The sequence below is a fragment of the Oncorhynchus gorbuscha genome, linkage group LG17, assembly GCF_021184085.1.
Source record: "Oncorhynchus gorbuscha isolate QuinsamMale2020 ecotype Even-year linkage group LG17, OgorEven_v1.0, whole genome shotgun sequence".
Classification (NCBI taxonomy): Eukaryota; Metazoa; Chordata; class Actinopteri; order Salmoniformes; family Salmonidae; genus Oncorhynchus; species Oncorhynchus gorbuscha.
The window spans coordinates 19,036,508-19,054,872 of NC_060189.1; the positions used below are offsets into that span (position 1 = coordinate 19,036,508).

General features: G+C 45.2%; 1 protein-coding gene across 4 annotated transcripts in view; it reads right to left on the minus strand.

Moving 5' to 3' along the window:
• LOC124001303 (rho guanine nucleotide exchange factor TIAM2-like) overlaps positions 1-18,365 on the minus strand; it is a 104,903-nt gene that overhangs the window by 66,551 nt on the left and 19,987 nt on the right. Inside the window, exons 1-5 of one of the 4 annotated variants that reach the window (XM_046307981.1) lie at positions 14,312-14,443; positions 8,875-8,988; positions 7,303-8,466; positions 2,051-2,528; positions 1,185-1,357 (exon numbers count right to left, since the gene is read on the minus strand). In XM_046307981.1, coding sequence (XP_046163937.1) covers positions 1,185-1,357; positions 2,051-2,528; positions 7,303-8,460 — 1,809 coding nt within the window. In that variant the 5' untranslated portion in view covers positions 8,461-8,466; positions 8,875-8,988; positions 14,312-14,443. Of the gene's footprint in view, positions 1-1,184; positions 1,358-2,050; positions 2,529-7,093; positions 7,114-7,302; positions 8,467-8,874; positions 8,989-13,137; positions 13,268-14,311; positions 14,444-18,365 lie in introns of those variants that run through there. The other 3 variants (XM_046307980.1, XM_046307979.1, XM_046307982.1) reach the window with 3 other exon arrangements.

Below are 18,365 nucleotides of genomic sequence, written 5' to 3' on the forward strand. Positions count from 1 at the left end.
GGCTCTATATCTGAATGATTGACAGTTAAAAGAGCAGAGCACTTTGTGCCCATATTGTGTTCCTATCTTCCGCATGGTATATCATCATCTTCATGACAGATTTTCCCATCTATACGTGATTACGTCACTTCACAGTCAATACAGTCAATCCTGAAAGGATCATATAGCTTGACAAAAAGGATTACATTATCAGAGGACATGGTATGAAATGTGATAGGAATACGAGGGAGACGTGATTCATGTAGGACACATGAGGGAGAACACAGGCTTCCATGGTGCTTCATTTTATCGACTTAATGGTTTCCTGACCTCTTTACAGTTTCAAGTGATGTTAAATCCACTTGACCATTTTATTAGCTTTACTCAGAACACCACAACTGGGATTTCATGCAATACCCTCAGAAAAGAGAAAACTAGTGATGCCAAGTCAGGCCTCTGCATCCAACAGTGAAAATAAGTTTAGTCATACAAACGGAAAAGCTCCAACTGGAGAGTTAAATTGTAGTCATAAATGAGCTAGAATCATTCAATTGATGTGCTAGATTATACAGTCTAAAAATACACAAGTGTGTGTGATTGTATGTGTGTGACTATATTTGTAAAACATCTCCGTCCATTACTATACAGTGTGAATACCCTGAACAGTACGTTTCTTCCCGATTGTTCAGCTGACACAGTCAGTGTAATCTAGCATTAGACTACACCAATCTGCTTGGCTGCCCAAGCAGGAAGAGGCTATCAAACCAGGCTGCCACAGTAGCACGGGACACGCTTTCCTTTCCAACGACAAAAAACATTCCCCACTAAGTAACAGCTTCTGCTCCTCATTTGTGTGTTGGATTGGCTGGAACACTAAGCATTTCAACAAGCAGAGCAGAGTAATGGGGGAAATCAGAACACTAACGCCATTGATGTGCTCATGAAGCTAACGCTAAGCTAACAACATGCTAACGCCAAGCTAATGCCGCACAGGCTCTAGGATGGAGGAACCACCAGCTAGACTGAACAATATAGTTGTAGTGTGACATTTATGAACACATGAACATTTACTGTCGCCATACAAACATACGGAATATTTTTTCTGAAGAAACTGTATCTACAGCATATCCACCCACTTGGGGATAAATACTGTGGACATCTACATTCTGCAGTTTTGATAGTGAGTTTGAAGAGGTAGACCTCACCTGGAAGAGGTAGACATCTCCGTAGGTGTTGCTGAGACAGAAGACGTTCTCCTTCTTGGGGTGCTCAGGAATGGCCTGGACGATACAGTCCTCTGCAAACAGGGCGTAGCGTGGAGACAGCTCCTGCTCTGGAGAACCCTTACCATAGGTCTCATAGAACAACAAGGTACAACCTGGAGGAAGAGGTTGGTCATGAGAGTGAGGAAGAACACAGCTCAGAGGAATGTCCTCATAATCTGTCATGTATTAGTCTCTGCTGTTCTTCAGTCATTTACAGTAAAGTGGAAGGCTGAAGGACACACACACTCTCACGCTCCTGGCCTGAGGTTGATCTATTTAGCCGGTAAATGCAGCAGTAAAATTCACTGTAAGCTTTTAGGATAGCAAAGGATCAGTGTACGATAAATGCAACGCACAGGCTAAGGAAAGGAGATGGACTCTGCAAACGACACACTGTAGTCTTCCAGAAAAACCATGTGAAGAGCTGCTGCTGCCTCTCTTAAGTGACGTCTGGTTTTACTTCAACTTTAAATGTGATTTAAAGTTAGAAACTGACATTCCTCTGTCGCCCAGCGTAAACTACATTTCAGTTTATGTATTCAGCAAACAATGTAATGGCTGTATCTACTGAACCTGAGGATGTAATGCCTCCAATGCTAAAGATCAAGTTACACTTTGACCTTTAGTTGCCCCATAAAACTCTTCACACCTTTAACTCACCTTTCAATGTGACCAAACCTATTAAGCATCAAGCTCAACTTCATTTCAGTGAGGTATTGAGTGTCCAATTCAATGTGTATATTGACTGGACCTTAGATTGCAATGTCGCAAACCGTCTTTCTCTCTGACCACCCACCCCTACTCACCTTTCAGGGTGACCCAATACTGTTTCCACTTCCTGCGTGTGACCAGCTCCAGCTTCCTGTCCTTGTGCAGGGTGAGGAGGGGTTTGAAGGAGAGCCAGCCAGCCCTGCGTACCACCCCCTGCTCCTTTTCAAAGAGCATGTCCAGCTGCTCCAGAGAGCCGCCTGCAGACTCACTGCTGCTCTCCCCCCCTTCTGTCCCCGTAGACGGGTCTCTCCTCTCACCTCCTCCCCCTGCTCCTCCACTACTGCCCTGCTCCATCCCTGTCTCCAGCTCCTGCATGAAGTTCTCATAGATGTTCTGGTGGAGGGCGTCGCTGCTGTGGTGGAGGGCCCCTGCAGACTGAGCCCGGGAGGTCCCAACATTGCCAGGTCCGCCAGGGTACCACAGGCTGGATACCTGGGAGGGAGAGCTGGTGGCAGCTGTCAGGCCGTCCACTCCACTGTCAAAGGCCTCACTGCTGTCCTTATACCTAGGCTCCTGGAAGGGCACAGAGATGAGAATAAGGTGAGGAGAGGGATGAAGTGAGAGTGTGAGGAGAGCATAGGGAGAGAGGGTGGGGTGATGGGAGTGTGAGAGGAGACTGTAGAGAGAGAGGGTGGGGGAGACTGTGGAGTGAGAGTAGGGATGGGGGGTGAGACTGTGGTGAAGTAGGGAGAGAGGGTGGGTGGGGTGATGGGAGAGTGTGAGGAGAGCGTAGGGAGAGAGGGTGGGGGGAGACTGTGGAGAGAGAGTAGGGATGGGGGGTGAGACTGGTGAAGTAGGGAGAGAGGGTAGGGGGGGGAGTAGGGAGAGAGGGTAGGGGAAGACTTTGGGGTGAGGGTAGGATGCGACTTAAGTTCTTGAGTCTGCGAGGACACCGTGGCTTCCTGATCTCAGTAGAAACACTACTTCATGTGATTGCGCTCTTTCAGGGGTAATGACATCCCACCTGCACTCCACTAGATTGAAACATCGATTCTCCCCTGGCAACTTGGTTGGGTAAACTTCAAACACAGTGTTCCAATGCCTTTCCAAAGCAACCCTTCCTCAGTCTCTTGCAGAGACTACCCCCCTCCTCTCACTATCTGCCAACCTCTCCTTTCCTTCCATGTCCATCAACCTCTCCTTTCCTTCCATGTCCATCAACCTCTCCCTTTCTTCCCTGTCTGTCAAACCCTCCCTTCCTTCCCTGTATGTCTTCCAAATCCTCCACCAGTACCTCCCCTACTCTCCATCTACCCTTTTTCCCCTTAGTATCTGCTTTCCTTCCCAATCCCCTTTTCCCTCAGTCTCCCACTGTCTCCCCAGCTGTTTCTCATTAGAACGTGGGCTGGGCCTGAGTGTCTAGCTTGGAGGGCATAGCGCAGCAAGAGCCCTGAAGCCCAGGTGGAGGGCAACGAGAGCTGGAATTAGTCCTGATTTGGGTCGACTCATTGAAAAGGGGCTGAGTGGCCAGAGTTTGTGATACATTTGTTTATGATTCATTGAGACAAATTGGAAGCTGACGGTGATTAGGTGGCCATGGTGGAACTAGACCCAGCGGAGAACTCCAAACAGAGGCAGAACCAGGCCAGTGTGGACCCCTGAATCAGCTCTGTCCCGGGCACCACAGAGTCACCACCAGAGAGACCCAATGAATGTGTCCGCATGAAGCTATAACAACTCTGAATGTCTATACAGAGCTCAGTTGGAAACACCACGCTCCAACATTTGCCCATGAAGAAGTTGAGTCAGAACACTGAAAGAGACCATTTATCTAAACAAATATCACTCTGCACATTGGTCTACTGTTCTGAAGCCTGGGATTGCCCAATGCCTACAGATACAAACATTTCATGTGTGTTAGAGTTGAACGGAGAATAGGGATGGGATTGCTACTGATTGGAGCTTGTTGGGGTGTTTCTCATGGACCTTTGAAGCTTTGCTGGGAACCTGAACAACTTCAATCACAGTCCCTCAAAAGCCCCTGTCCTTCTCATTGAAAAGGTCAAGCTCAATACTGCATGGACGTTGTATCCTAGGTCGCTCCCCAAACCTAACACATTGCAAGAGATTATCAGGGTTTAAGATATTGTGTCTTTGGCATCATTAAACTGATGACTTATTTGTAGTTTATCAGATCAATTCTCTGTAATTATTATTACGTGATCAACTAGGATGTTGGGGCACCAAGGAAAATATTCAGATTACAAAGTTATACATTTCCTAATACAACTGTCAGATATTTTAATATCTGATCAATTAGTCTTCTCATTAATGAATTATTCTTTACCTCATGTTAGTCTCATTCCAAACGTCGTAAATGATTGGTTATCTGCACGAACCCAGTCTTCACTGAGTCATCCGTACATCAATTGTCTTAAATCATTTATTTACTAACTAAATAAGCACAAAAATGCACAAACAAACAGTAGATATAGTTACGAGGAAATGATAGTGGATGTGCCCTAGTGGGCTAAACCGAGAGAGGGTAGGGGGAGAGGTGGTAAAGGGGAAGTGGGGGTCGACTAAGATAAAAGACACTACAAAGTTGATAATTATAACAATTGAAATGCTAATCCTTTGCATATGAACGCTCACTCATTCGGGAATAATTGCAATCAATATATATATTTACACTAAGTGTGTCGCCTTGATCTCTGTTGGAAAGTTTGTTTTTGTTGGAGAGTTTGTCCGCCCTCTCTCTCTCTCTGCAGTGGTTAGAATAGATAGTTCAGAGTAACATTCAGCAATGTTGTTATAGAGTATATGTTTCGGTGGTTGTAGGTCTTCGCGTTCAATGATACCGAATTCCTAGCTGCAAACTAGTAATTAGTATCAAAGATTTTTTCTTATTCTGTCGGTTAGATAGTCTAAGAGTTTAACCGCGTGGTATGGTTAAGAATTCAGCAAGAGAAGTGCATGGTCTCTACTCAAACCTTCATGATAAATTCCCACGGTGGGGGTTATATTCGGGAGAGCAGAAAGGGGCTGTCCCACGGCGCCAGATCAATGTCTGTGCTCATGAGGCGGCCCTCTGATTTAGTTAAACTCCAAAGGGAATTTGAGTTTCCTTCATTAAACAGTCTAAAATCACATTACATCATTTCACAAATAGTTTAATCTTTACTCATTCATCCCATACAACAATTAGATGCAAGTCCCACAACCGAGACTCTTGTATAAACAGGGTAATGGTAATATGGCTGTATTGACTCTCCTGAGTTTCACAAAATTGTACCAAACGGACCAGTTCGTAGCTGGCTACTTTACCAACCTTTTATACATTCTCCAGAACATGAATATTGTTCAGTTCTCAAGTTCTGTGAGGTGGAAGGAGTTCCCTTGTTCTCTCTATGAAAACTCACTCTCTCTCTATACTGTCTGGCCATGAGGAAGAATCTCCTCCAGGAATTTATGACCTGCCTAACAGCAGCCTGGGTGTGGGAGAGAGAGAGAGAGAGGGGGATGGTGCTCGCTGTACCCAAAAAGGGCAACGTCATGACAATAGGAACTCATTTAGAGTGCAAGCTCTGGCCCCAAGAGAAGTTAACCCTCTTGTGCCAACGCCGGTTACACCCAGATATTTTACTTAGACCCTAATGCCCTAATGAACGAGTACCTATCCATAGAGTACACACTAGTGGATTGGGTCTCTGGAGAGGAGGACAGAGTGTTGAGTAGAAACCCAGAGCAGCGCCACCAAATCATAATCACCATGACGACCACATCATTAAGAGTGGGGTGGGGTTTCGAAATCTTCAGCTGGGAATTAGTTTCAGTAACAGAGATTTCATAGGCTTACAGCAATTATCTTGGAATGGTTTGAAAAGCATTTTAAAGTTTACAAGAGAATTAGGGCATAATGTATGATTTAAAGCCTCAAAGTCACGGAGAGCCACGTTTCAAGCCGTTTTTAAGCTAATTTGGAAATATCTAACACACATTTTTAGGAATTAACTACTTCAAATCAAATCAAATTTATTTATATAGCCCTTCGTACATCAGCTGATATCTCAAAGTGCTGTACAGAAACCCAGCCTAAAACCCCAAACAGCAAACAATGCAGGTGTACTTAGCCTTTGTTGCAGAAAATATGACTATGGTGATTACATGTATGGGGCTTAAATGCTCTAAATAAACTATTACAGACCCATAACACACAAACACACTCTATCCAATGATTTGCATACAAGTCCTGGTTCTTCTAATACTGTACAAAACAGTCTGGTGTCATTTTACAGGTCTGGTTCTACTGCAACACAATACATCATACAGACCTGCTGTCTACTGGTAGATAACATCCATTTTCAACCACCCACACAATATCTCAATGAAATGCACAGACGAGCTTATACACTAGAGAAAAAAAACACTGTTTCTCCACTGTGTAACAACAATCATCTCGACCCAAACTGGAGGATATCGTCTGATCACAATGCACTAATCAGCAAATGATATATAATGGAGCTATGCTTCCAATACAGGGCAATCTACATATTCCATTCATTGACATGATTTTGCTAAAAACACTAAACTGACATGACCTCTTGTACCCACCCAGACGTAGTCATGGAATCTGCAGACCCCTTGTCTTTTCATCCTTCCCTCGGTTTCATGCCTTATTCTCCGGTAGACGACTGCCTCTAGTCCCTACACAATGCACCATCCACTTCCCACATTTCATTCCGCGATACCCTGTAGTTCCCTGTACTCAGACAGCTGGTATTTTGGTACTCGGGATCGGGGACAACGTTGTGTTCCTGGTGAGACCACAATGACCAGTAACAGTTCCCCAGCCAAGTACCTGTCAGAGAGTTGCTTCCTCTGCTGCCTCCCCTCCCTCACTAACATGGTTGGAACACTAGTCTGTGCCAAGCACTGGGAGACTCCAGAGTCATCATATTCTCCTGTGGAGCCAAGGAACTGCAGACAATCACAACTCAAAACAGGGAAATTCCTAAGGAGATTAGACACACCTGATGCAGCTAAAGCTGTACCGCTATTACAGATTGACGACTAGAAATATGCTATGGCCACAGACCTAACTGCAAACACGCTGTAGGCCTACTGGTTGTACATACCAAGCCATGAAGATAGGGTGTATACAGATCTAGGACCTGTGAAATACAACATTCGTTTAGAACCTGAGGGGAAGCAATTCCTTGCCACTGGCTCGGTTTGCTCATTGTTTAGTACTTTGTGACAAATGTTTCTGTAACAAAATTCATAGATTGTAGATCAGGGTCCCAGTGCTCAAACACAGACAGCCCCAGATAACAGCCCCACTCACCTGTGTCTTCCTCTTCTTCCTGCTGAGACTTCCAGTCCAGTCGCTGAGGCGTCTCATGCGGGTCCTGACGGAGCCAGTGCCCTTCTTCAGGGTGGAGACCTCTCCATTAGGCTGGGCCTTACGGCAGGGCAGGGTGTAGGATGAGTACTGCAGGGACTCTGGACACTGCTCCTCAGCAGGCATGTCCAGGGCCGAAACAAAGGAGGCCTGGTGCTGGATGTGATGGGAGTGAAGAGGGGATTCCCTGTACTGGGCCGACAGGTCCTTAGCTGTGGGGAAGGTGGCAGCCATACTGGGGTCCCTGTAGAGATCTGAGATGGACACAGGAGGAGACTGCTGGCCAAAGGAATCCAACTGGTCAGACCTACGGTTTCCCATAGACCTATTGGAGGAACAGGACTGGTCCTGGTCGCAGAGCTCCACACTGGGCCCCCAGGGCGAGTCATACCAAGAGCCCTCTGAGCTCAGCGAGCTGCCCTTACTAGTCCTGGTGGTGGAGGTTGAGGCTGGCTGCGGAGCACCATGGTGGGCCTCAGGCCTGCTGCTGCCAGGCAGACTAGAGGTGGACTCCAGGGTGGGGGAGAACTTGAGCAGCTGCACTGGCCCAGATGCCTCATCTAGCAGCAGACCACTGTTAGTGTTGGTGAACTCCACCCTCAGACTACCATCCTTCTTGATGACCACCCTGGGACTGCTCTGCTCCTCAAGCCCCTCATCTCCCTCTCCTCGCATCCTCTCTGGGGTCCTGTGTCCGTTCAGAGCATAGTCGTTCAGATCCCCTGATGCTCTACTGTACAGGCTTCCCCTGCCCTCATATGGGCAGCATCTATTCTCAGCTGGGAGGTGTGAGCGGCCTCTTGGTGGGGAGCCATGCCAGAGATGGCAGTTTGGACTGCCCTTCACCCCCTTGGTGACGTAATCATAGTGTCTGGAGATGTACGGCTCTCCTCTCCTCTGCAGGGGGGAGAGGTAGCCTCGACCAACAGCCCTGGCCTTGTACCCTGAGCCCCCCGGCCCACCTTTCCACCATGTATGGGGGGATAGAACCTCTTCTTTGTTTGAGCGGAACTTTAGTGAGTAGGGCTTTTGTTTCCCTGGGAAGATTAAGCTGGTGCCCTTTGATCCCTGAATGCTGTACTGGCTGTCAGAGTTTCCCATTGCGATCTGGAAGACAAAAGACTCAGGATGAAAAAGTCTAATAATTGCAAAGACATCCTTTTCTTCTCATTTCACTCCTTTTCCAGGAAAGGTACCAAGTGTTACCAGTGTGACCAACAAGCTTTAAGGCTTCATGGCTGTTATGTGTGATGGAAATGAATCAAAGAACGTGGTTTGAGGCATGTGGTGGCTTGGTTTCACATTGGTTTGTCAACTGTAATATGTTACTGAAGGCAGCTATGGCGCACTTGCTGCTATGGCGCACTTCATTTCATAAATCGGCATAGTTGGCAATACTACATTAGTGTTAGCCTAACATTTTTCACTCCCTGCACCACTTAAACATGCTGACACTTGCCTACAATCACTACCACTTGTAAAAGCACTGTTAATAATCGCTGATAGGAGACTCACCTGTGTGTTCTAAAGTCTCAGTCTCGTCTCAGAGTTCCTTCAGTGGGCATGGTGGTCCTGAATTCCTCTGCTCTCAAGCGACCCTCTCTCCTCCTGCTGCACAGCCAGGACCATCTGAGGGACACACAAAGGAAAGTGGTTGGGTTAGGTAGCGATTGGGTTATCACTATGGAAACACAGCTCTGTTAACTGCCTGTGACAACCCCCAATGTTTGATGATAACAGGTGTTGCAATTAGGGCTGAGTCATAATCTGGTGTTCAGTAGAGCTTTGATATTTTAGTGGTTAAGAAGAGGACACCCAGCCAATCATCAGAGGACTACTTTCCATTAAGGTTTCTGAGTAGCAGATTCACTTTGAAAAATCCACAATGTCTGTTTACAAGAGGAACCCCACCACATGGCTACTGTAGCTCATCCGAAGAGAGGACATTCTTGGTATACTAAAATTGAATTACAACGACAAGCTTTCCCTGTCAAAGGCATATACAGTACAGAAATACAGTGCTTCCATGTGTTCGGCTCAAACCTGCACCAGGTTTCCATCACAGTGATCCTGAAGGAGTCAGCCCAGGTTGGTCTCTGCTATGCCACTCTGTCTCCATGACTACTGTAGAAACTCACTCCTCTCCTCTGACTCAAAATCCCTTTTATATTCCTCTCCAACCTAAACATTACTCACATGTTTCCTACTCTGCAGAACTCACTGACGTCTTCTTTGATCGGTTGGGAAAGTTTTTGAAAGCCTGCTACAGTTTGCTCCGCTGTTTATTTTTAAACACGGACATTCCAGCCTTTTCTTTGCTTCCCACTGGCAAATTTGTCCAGGGGCAGATTCCAAATAACAGAAACTACTGGAGAGCGTTCTTACGGTAGCTGTGGGCTCAGCGGAAGAAGGAGCACGACCCTTGCAGTATAAACCTTCCATATCCATGGAGCTCACGCTCCAGGAAAGCATTCACATGATACCCATCCTCTACTGGTGCAGCAGCAGCACACATACAGCATGTGAGAGGCCAGGCCATAGTGTAAATACTCTGGGGATTAACTGATCTGTGGCATTACTGCTGTTTGCCTCTCCTTCTTATTGCACCTTGACTTTTAAGACCTTCGAGAATGACTAGATGTTCTGTACTGCAGCATATAGGCTGAGGGTAATAAGGAATCCACAGCTCCGGCTTGAGAGTAAAGGAGATTTGTAGCACAAGTGTGATGTCACAGTCACACAAACTTGTTTTGTTTGGTACCTGTGACCTTCCCAATGTGGTCAGAGGGACAAACATCACCATGTTAAAAGGAAATGAAGCCTTGGTTGTGAGAATTTATTCTATCAAGCTTCTACGAAATGGGTCAGGCACAAGGCAAACATTTTAGCCAAGTTTGTTTTTAGTCCTGACCTATTACAAACTGCTGCTAGCCTTCACCAGCTATAGCTGTTCCCACATTGTGTAGAACCACTACACAGATCCTGAACTTGACATAGGTCATACAGTGATCAAATTAAAGCATCTATTCTCTATAGATAAAAATGTTGGATCTTCATTTGATCATTCTGTTGTTGATGAGAATTTGCAAACTTGTAGTGTATTGAAGGATTAAAAAGGCTTCTAAAGATTTTAATTTCAACAAACACATTTCAGATTTGATTACCCCTAATGTAAAATGTATCAATCCCCACTAAAAATATCCATTAATTATAATCCAGAAATCTTGACAGAAAGTGTTTAGAGTTGCCAAGTCAAAGACTTCTAGTTCTGACAGATACAGTTAGAAGGGCTGCCAAGTCAAAGACTTCTAGTTCTGACAGATACAGTTAGAAGGGCTGCCAAGTCAAAGACTTCTAGTTCTGACAGATCCAGTTAGAAGGGCTGCCAAGTCAAAGACTTCTAGTTCTGACAGATCCAGTTAGAAGGGCTGCCAAGTCAAAGACTTCTAGTTCTGACAGATCCAGTTAGAAGGGCTGCCAAGTCAAAGACTTCTAGTTCTGACAGATCCAGTTAGAAGGGCTGCCAAGTCAAAGACTTCTAGTTCTGACAGATCCAGTTAGAAGGGCTGCCAAGTCAAAGACTTCTAGTTCTGACAGATACAGTTAGAAGGGCTGCCAAGTCAAAGACTTCTAATTCTGACAGATACAGTTAGAAGGGCTGCCAAGTCAAAGACAAAGACTTCTAGTTCTAGTTCTGACAGATACAGTTAGAAGGGCTGCCAAGTCAAAGACTTCTAGTTCTGACAGATACAGTTAGAAGGGCTGCCAAGTCAAAGACTTCTAGTTCTGACAGATACAGTTAGAAGGGCTGCCAAGTCAAAGACTTCTAGTTCTGACAGATACAGTTAGAAGGGCTGCCAAGTCAAAGACTTCTAGTTCTGACAGATACAGTTAGAAGGGCTGCCAAGTCAAAGACTTCTAGTTCTGACAGATACAGTTAGAAGGGCTGCCAAGTCAAAGACTTCTAGTTCTGACAGATACAGTTAGAAGGGCTGCCAAGTCAAAGACTTCTAGTTCTGACAGATACAGTTAGAAGGGCTGCCAAGTCAAAGACTTCTAGTTATGACAGATACAGTTAGAAGGGCTGTCAAGTCAAAGACTTCTAGTTCTGACAGATACAGTTAGAAGGGCTGCCAAGTCAAAGACTTCTAGTTCTGACAGATACAGTTAGAAGGGCTGCCAAGTCAAAGACTTCTAGTTCTGACAGATACAGTTAGAAGGGCTGCCAAGTCAAAGACCTCTAGTTCTGACAGATACAGTTAGAAGGGCTGCCAAGTCAAAGACCTCTAGTTCTGAGAGATACAGTTAGAAGGGTTGCTAAGTTGAAGCCCTTTGGCAGCTAAAGTTCTCAGGGCTGCCAAGTTAAGGCCAGAGGCCACGTGTCCAAGATTAAGAGGCAACAGAGGTCATGAGTGCCTGGTCGACTGCAGTTGGCCCCTCCAGCAGGCTAATAGTCCTCGGCCAGGTTTACCATCCATCTGCCGTAGTCTCCGCATCAAATCAAATCTAATGTATTTATAAAGCCCTTCTCCTTACATCAGCTGATATCTCAAAGTGCTCTACAGAAACCCAGCCTAAAACCCCAAACTGCAAGCAATGCAGATGTAGAAGCACGGTGGCTAAGAAAAACTCCCTTGAAAGGCATCTACCCCCTCCCAACCTTCTGACTCTCTGATTAGCTTTGACAATGATTAGCCCCTCGAAGCAAAAGAGTCTGAAAGCAGGGAAATTGCTCCCTATCGTTCAAAATGAATAAGTAGAAACCAAACAAAGCTCTTTAGGAGAAAATAGACAAAATCATCTGGTGTGCTCCAGGAGTCACAATGGCTGCTTCCAGTTCCTTTCACTGCTAGTTCTGACTCAGAGCCAACTTCTGACTGAGCTTTTTAAACTTGCAGCCTTCCTTTGCCTGAATAAAAGCAAAGGCACAAGCACACTCACATTCTCATAGACGTCAGCCTTGTGCTGTGAGCTAAACCGGAGATTTATAACAGTTTGGGGGGAGGGGACCACATCTTCCTTGACAACAACACTGGACCCTGCCTGCAGCCCTGTGCCTCTCAATAGCCTCTACGCTATAGGCCATCTGTTCTGGAGCAAAGAGAGCCTGCCCTCCCCTATTCTCCGCTAGCACCCTGTGACCTGCTATTCCCCTGCTAATGCCCCTGGATGACTCCTATATCCTCTCTCTGTTTAGTCTGACATCGTGTCTCAGGGATGGAGCCTTGGGCCATGTCAGTGAGGACACATTTCCACAGGGTATAAACACTGGGGGGGTGTAATAGTGGGGTGTCTATATCATGAGCAAACTGTGTGTCCTTGTGACACACACACACACAGCATATTAGACAGTACACACTTCACACAGGGTTGCATATTGAGCCATGTTGAGGCTGTCTGTGAAAAACACTTGTCCTTGAAGGTAAACTTGAGGATCAAAGCCTCAAACCCCTTGACACAGCAGTGTGAAACATGGGGCTGGGTTGGGCCATCCCTGGAGGATGCATCCCCAGCCTCAGCACTACAATTCCATGCTAGTGCACTTTTTTACCCGGTAAACTACAGAACCCTGGAGATCAGGAACCACTAGCTGTGCATTTCTGGGCTAGCCATAAGTGAACACTGAACCTTGTAGTAAAAGAAAAAACACACCATGAAATTAAGAATTCGTCTGCATAGCCCTTTCAGATCAATTCATCAAACACAGAAAGACATCTTGGTTTTGGCTTTAATCTGACATTAAGTAAAACTAGAACAATAATGAGACAATAGTTTTACCTGTTTGATCATTTAGAAGCTTTCAGGTCTCAAACGTCATTGATCCCTCAGACCCATAACGTCATCGAGTAGTATCATTCATTATCCAGTTCTCCCTGATGTTACCTTCCTTCTGTCAAATCAGTACCCAGAGGACTCCTCCCTTATCACTTATCACCTTCCTGTGGCACAGAGCCTCAGCCTAATACCTAGCTGACTCTTAAAGGAGCAGTACGGTATAATCTAGCCACAGCTGCTAGAAGCAGTAGAACACTGTCTGGGAGTGAGACCCACTTTCATAAGACAAGTCCCCACGGACAGACAACAACAGGAGGTAAACTAAAGTCAATAGACTGTTGTTGTAAGACCGAGAGATGTTGTTGCCTGATCTCTGTCATACAGTCTGGATATTACAGAGGATCCTGTGGTCATTCAGTTATGAGGAGAAAATAACAGGCCATGGATCATAGAGTGAAGGCATACAGTATATTACAGTATGGTAGATTATACTGTAGTGCCAGAGCCACTTATCAAACTGTACGTTAGTGTTCTTAGGCATTTTTCATTATAAAGGCCTTCAACGGGCTCTGAACCAAGAATGACATGGCACACTATGAGCGATTTACAGAGATATGTGTTAGCCATTTCAGAATCAGACAAATGCCAACAGTCAAAACATTTCTTAATAACATCCTAAACAATGGAGCACTGATTATACTAAATGTACTGTTGCCAATTTTACCATAGGATCTAAATAATGGGCTATAAGACACACCAAAAACCCCACATTGAATGTAAAGAATCCATCGTAGTAAACCGCTGCAATAATCAGTCCATCGGACTCTGCTGTGACTGAATATAATGCTAACAGTGACACATACAGTGAACTGACAGCGAAAAGGGTCACCTTTTCACAAAATCAATCTGTCTGGGTTCTAGGCTACCATACAGAGCTAGTTAAACACTACAGCAGGGAACATGCCTGTGATTACTGCTAGAACCAACATCCCTAAACAATAGATGCAAAGTTCAAGTCCGCTTGTACACAAAGAAAGTACCAAACACACAGACTTGTCTAAACCTGAACAACTGGATAGAAGACAACCATTGTAAAGGTTTTTCTGCGTTGTCTTAAATCCTGGAAACAGAGGAAACAAAGGGAAGAATTAAATAGAGAGACAAAAACCTCCCTTACCTCCGTCCAAAGCTTTCATCTAAAAGCTCTTTGAAGAGCAAGCAAGGAGAATCTAGAGACCTCTGATCTTAAAGTGGATTCAACCAAGTCAGCCTGCCGGTCTTAAAGTGACACAGTCACACACACAGACTGACTGACTCACACACACCGACTGACTCACACACTGACTGAGGCACGAGGAAACTCCCTCTCCCTCAACCCGGCTTCTAGGCACAGCGAATTGTAATCCTCCAGGGTAACGCGGGGCAACGGAGAGTGGTGAGGAGAGGAAAAAGTGAAAGTGCTCAAGCCAGCCTCACTCACTCTCCAGGTGGAAGTTAGGACCAGATATGTTTTATGTAGTATAGGAACGACTACACCCTCAGTGTTGTTTCTGCTGCTTTTCCATTGGACAGACAGATGTTTATTTCACTTTTGTGTATTATCTATTTCACTTGCTTTGGCAATGTAAACACATGCTTCCCATGCCAATAAAGACCCTTAAATTTGAATTGATAGAGTGAGAGAGTAAAGTAGAGAGAGAAAGCTAGAACGACTAAGGGCTGGATTAAGAGAGAGACAAGAGAGACAGATCTGTATCCATTTTAAAAAGCTAACTAAGGTGAATGAGAAAAGACACAGAGACTCAAGTCCACATGCATTCCCTGGAATTAACGTCTCTGAAACGCAGACCAAATGTAATGCATTCCTGGCGGGTCCAAATTGTGACCACCCTTCTAAACACACACATGCTCCTTTAGGGCACATTATAGTGGTTACACAGAACCTTCATTCAAACTGGCCCATTGACAAAGCCACAGCACAGCAGGGCCAGTTGCTGGTCTGAAGTAAGCCAGACAATTCCAAAAGGTGGTTCTTTTCCCCTCCAGGGTTTTGTGAGTCAGTCCTTTATTTTCGTAGTCCTAATTTAGAGTGAAAATCTGGTGCTCAAAACTATTTCATTGCTTTGATTAAACTGAACAGGATGTGTCAACAAATTGATTTGCAGGTAATTAAACTAAACATGAACATTATAAAGGACTGAACCATCTTAAGGGCAGGCAGGCAGCCTAGTGGTTAGGGCATTGGGCCAGTAACCGAAAGGTTGCTAGATTCATTCCCCGAGCTGACAAGGTAAAAGTTCAAATCTGTGGTTCTGCCCCTGAACAAGGCAGTTAACACACTGTTCCTAGGCCGTCAAAGAAAATAATGGGTTCTTAACGGACTAGCCTAGTTAAATAAAAAAAATACAAATATTGGGCTGAACGAAAAACTACAACAGCACATTATAGACTCACACAAAGGGTCACACTTAGAAGCCAAACTATACGGTTGCTTATAAAATGGAAAATAACATATACCTTTTTCGTTCAGATCACATACACCTACTGTGCCTGTAATTTCTAGCGCCTATGTGGTTATTCCATGACCCAACAGAGGGGGCTGTTTTCATGGCCCTCTCTGCTCTCTGACCACAGTCAACCTCCAAACCATTTACCTGAGACAAATCCAAATGAATATGAGTGGATCAGTTAAAAGCTTAAAAACAACATAATAATTCAAAGCAATATCCACTACTCTTACTTGTGGTTGGCCCATTATCCATGCAATGCTTGAAGAGCGGATGTAAAAGAATAGGCTGTTCTTGGCCGGCTGCATGGGCAAATGGAGTCAAGTTCACAATGTTGGCAACAATAAGAACGACATTCAGAGGGTCCAAAGCAACATTGTCAGAAGCATAATGGCCTCCGTGGCCTAGTCTGGGAAATATCAAAAGCTTAACCAACACACACTTTCAGAGGCAGAGAAGCATATATATCTCTATTATATGCTTCTCTGCCTCTGAAAGTGTGTGTTGCTTGAGAGAGGAGAGAGAGAAAGAGAGAAAGAGAGAAAGAGAGAAAGAGAGAGAGAAAGAGAATACAGAATACCTCTATGTGCACACTGCTCACAAAATGAGGTGGAAACTGAGCTGCACATCCTAATCTCCTGCCAAATGTATGACCAGTCACAACGCACATTCAGAAGCATAAAAGCATGACAAAAAGGAAGGGAGAAAGCGAAAGATGAGAGGTGTTATACATATTCATACAGAACAGGTGTTGGATAATTCAATGGAGCACAATGAATGGACTGGCCCTAATTAAGCTAATTTAACAGGAGGAATGAGCTCTGAGGGGCCAGGATCCAATCAGGGGATAATCTCTCTCTCTCTGCCAGGAGTCTCATGTAACATACATCTACATGGCATTTGGGCGGACTCTTACTCAGTACCCTGACAGATAAAGTCCTTGAAAGAGCAGAGGCACATTGTAGTACATAATGATAGTAATGGATTACATTTATATGGCGCTCTTCACTAACAGGTCTAAAAGCGCTTCACATGCCCCTAGCTCTGCGAATGCGAGGCTGGGAAAGTACGAGGGCGGTACAGGGTTCAGAGAGAGTGCAGTGGGGTTTAGGTTTGGTGGGTTTACACACACCTCCCTGATGATACAACCCATGATACCCCTCAACCCCTGATAGCCTCTACCATTCAGTCACCTCACTCTACCATTCAGTCACCTCCCTCTACCATTCAGTCACCTCCCTCTACCATTCAGTCACCTCCCTCTACCATTCAGTCACCTCCCTCTACCATTCAGTCACCTCCCTCTACCATTCAGTCACCTCCCTCTACCATTCAGTCACCTCCCTCAGTAAGAGAACACAGAGGCACCCCAAGGCCAACCTTTACCACTCCCACACTATTGATAGCCATCCTCAGATAGTCATTTTCCCCCTCCACACCTCCTCCCATACCGCTCTGTTTACCATAGTAAAACCAACACGTGACCATAATGACGCTGCTCCCTTCCACTCCCATCTTGCCCCCTAGACTGAGACTTTACAAGGCACTACTGTGGTCTCCTTGTCCAAACTGATTCATGAACCATCTTTCTTTCACCAATTCTGATATCCCAGGAGATATGACATAGTAAAAAGGGAGACACTTAATTTAGGGGATTGTGTAATGGCAGTTCATGAAAATGTGTATGAAAGGAATATTGTCTAATCCTCCCTCCATTAATCTGTTTGACACTGAACCCCATGGGACACACCCAAAGATAGTGGAAAGAGCGAGAGAAAGAGAGAGAGAGAGGAAAGGGAAAAGAGAGAAGTTAACTCATCATGCTAATGTAATAACCCAGTGTCTCCAACACTTTAAACAGATGCATTCTGGTAGCTGGGTGCTGTTTTTAACTTGATGCCATTGATTATCCAGCTCATAGGGGAATAGAGTAGCAACACCCAGCAGGACTGTAATATTCACAACAAACTCTGTGGAGGAGAATTACAGCATTTCGAGAGAGGGATGGAGGTAGGGAGGGAAGAGATGGACAGAGTGGTGGAATCCAGACACAGCAGGATGTCAGTGATTCAGGGTCAAATGTTAGAGGTCAGAGGGGTGTACTACAAAGCAGCATCAATGAGTCAGCCAGCTAACTTGCCCAGATATTCTGAAAACACAATGAACCAGAAAATCCGCAGTTATTTTGGTTGTTTATCAAATTTAGCTGGCTAAAGGTGTCAGCATGGAAGTCTCTACTCTATAAATCCAAATCCACACAAAAATGTTGAGACCAAATCTCTCTAACGTGGAAAAAGCTAAAAACCCAGAGAATCCTATGCTATGATCAAAAGGAATCACATTGTCCCTCTTTAATGCCATACTGTGAACTCGATTTCTCCCGTTGGCAGTCTGGCAGTTCTCCTCAGTTCTACCAAAGTGGAGGCTGTCAGGCAGTACCACCAGATCGACAGCCAGATCAAACACCTTTGTCAAGTTCTCCGTCAGAACCAGCCCCAGTGGAAGCGTTCTACAAAGAGTGTCTAGGTCTTAGCATGTCAGAGACGTCTAGCTCCAGAACTACAAGGCAGCCTGAGTGTTTTACTCCCCACTGACAGAGACGTTAACACACCTAAAGTCCGAGCTGGGAGTAAACAGCACATCTACTGCCATGTTCATTGGAGTGAGAACCCTGTGATCTTTCCAGGAGTGTTCCTCTCCATGTTGCATGGCTGCTGTCAGCAG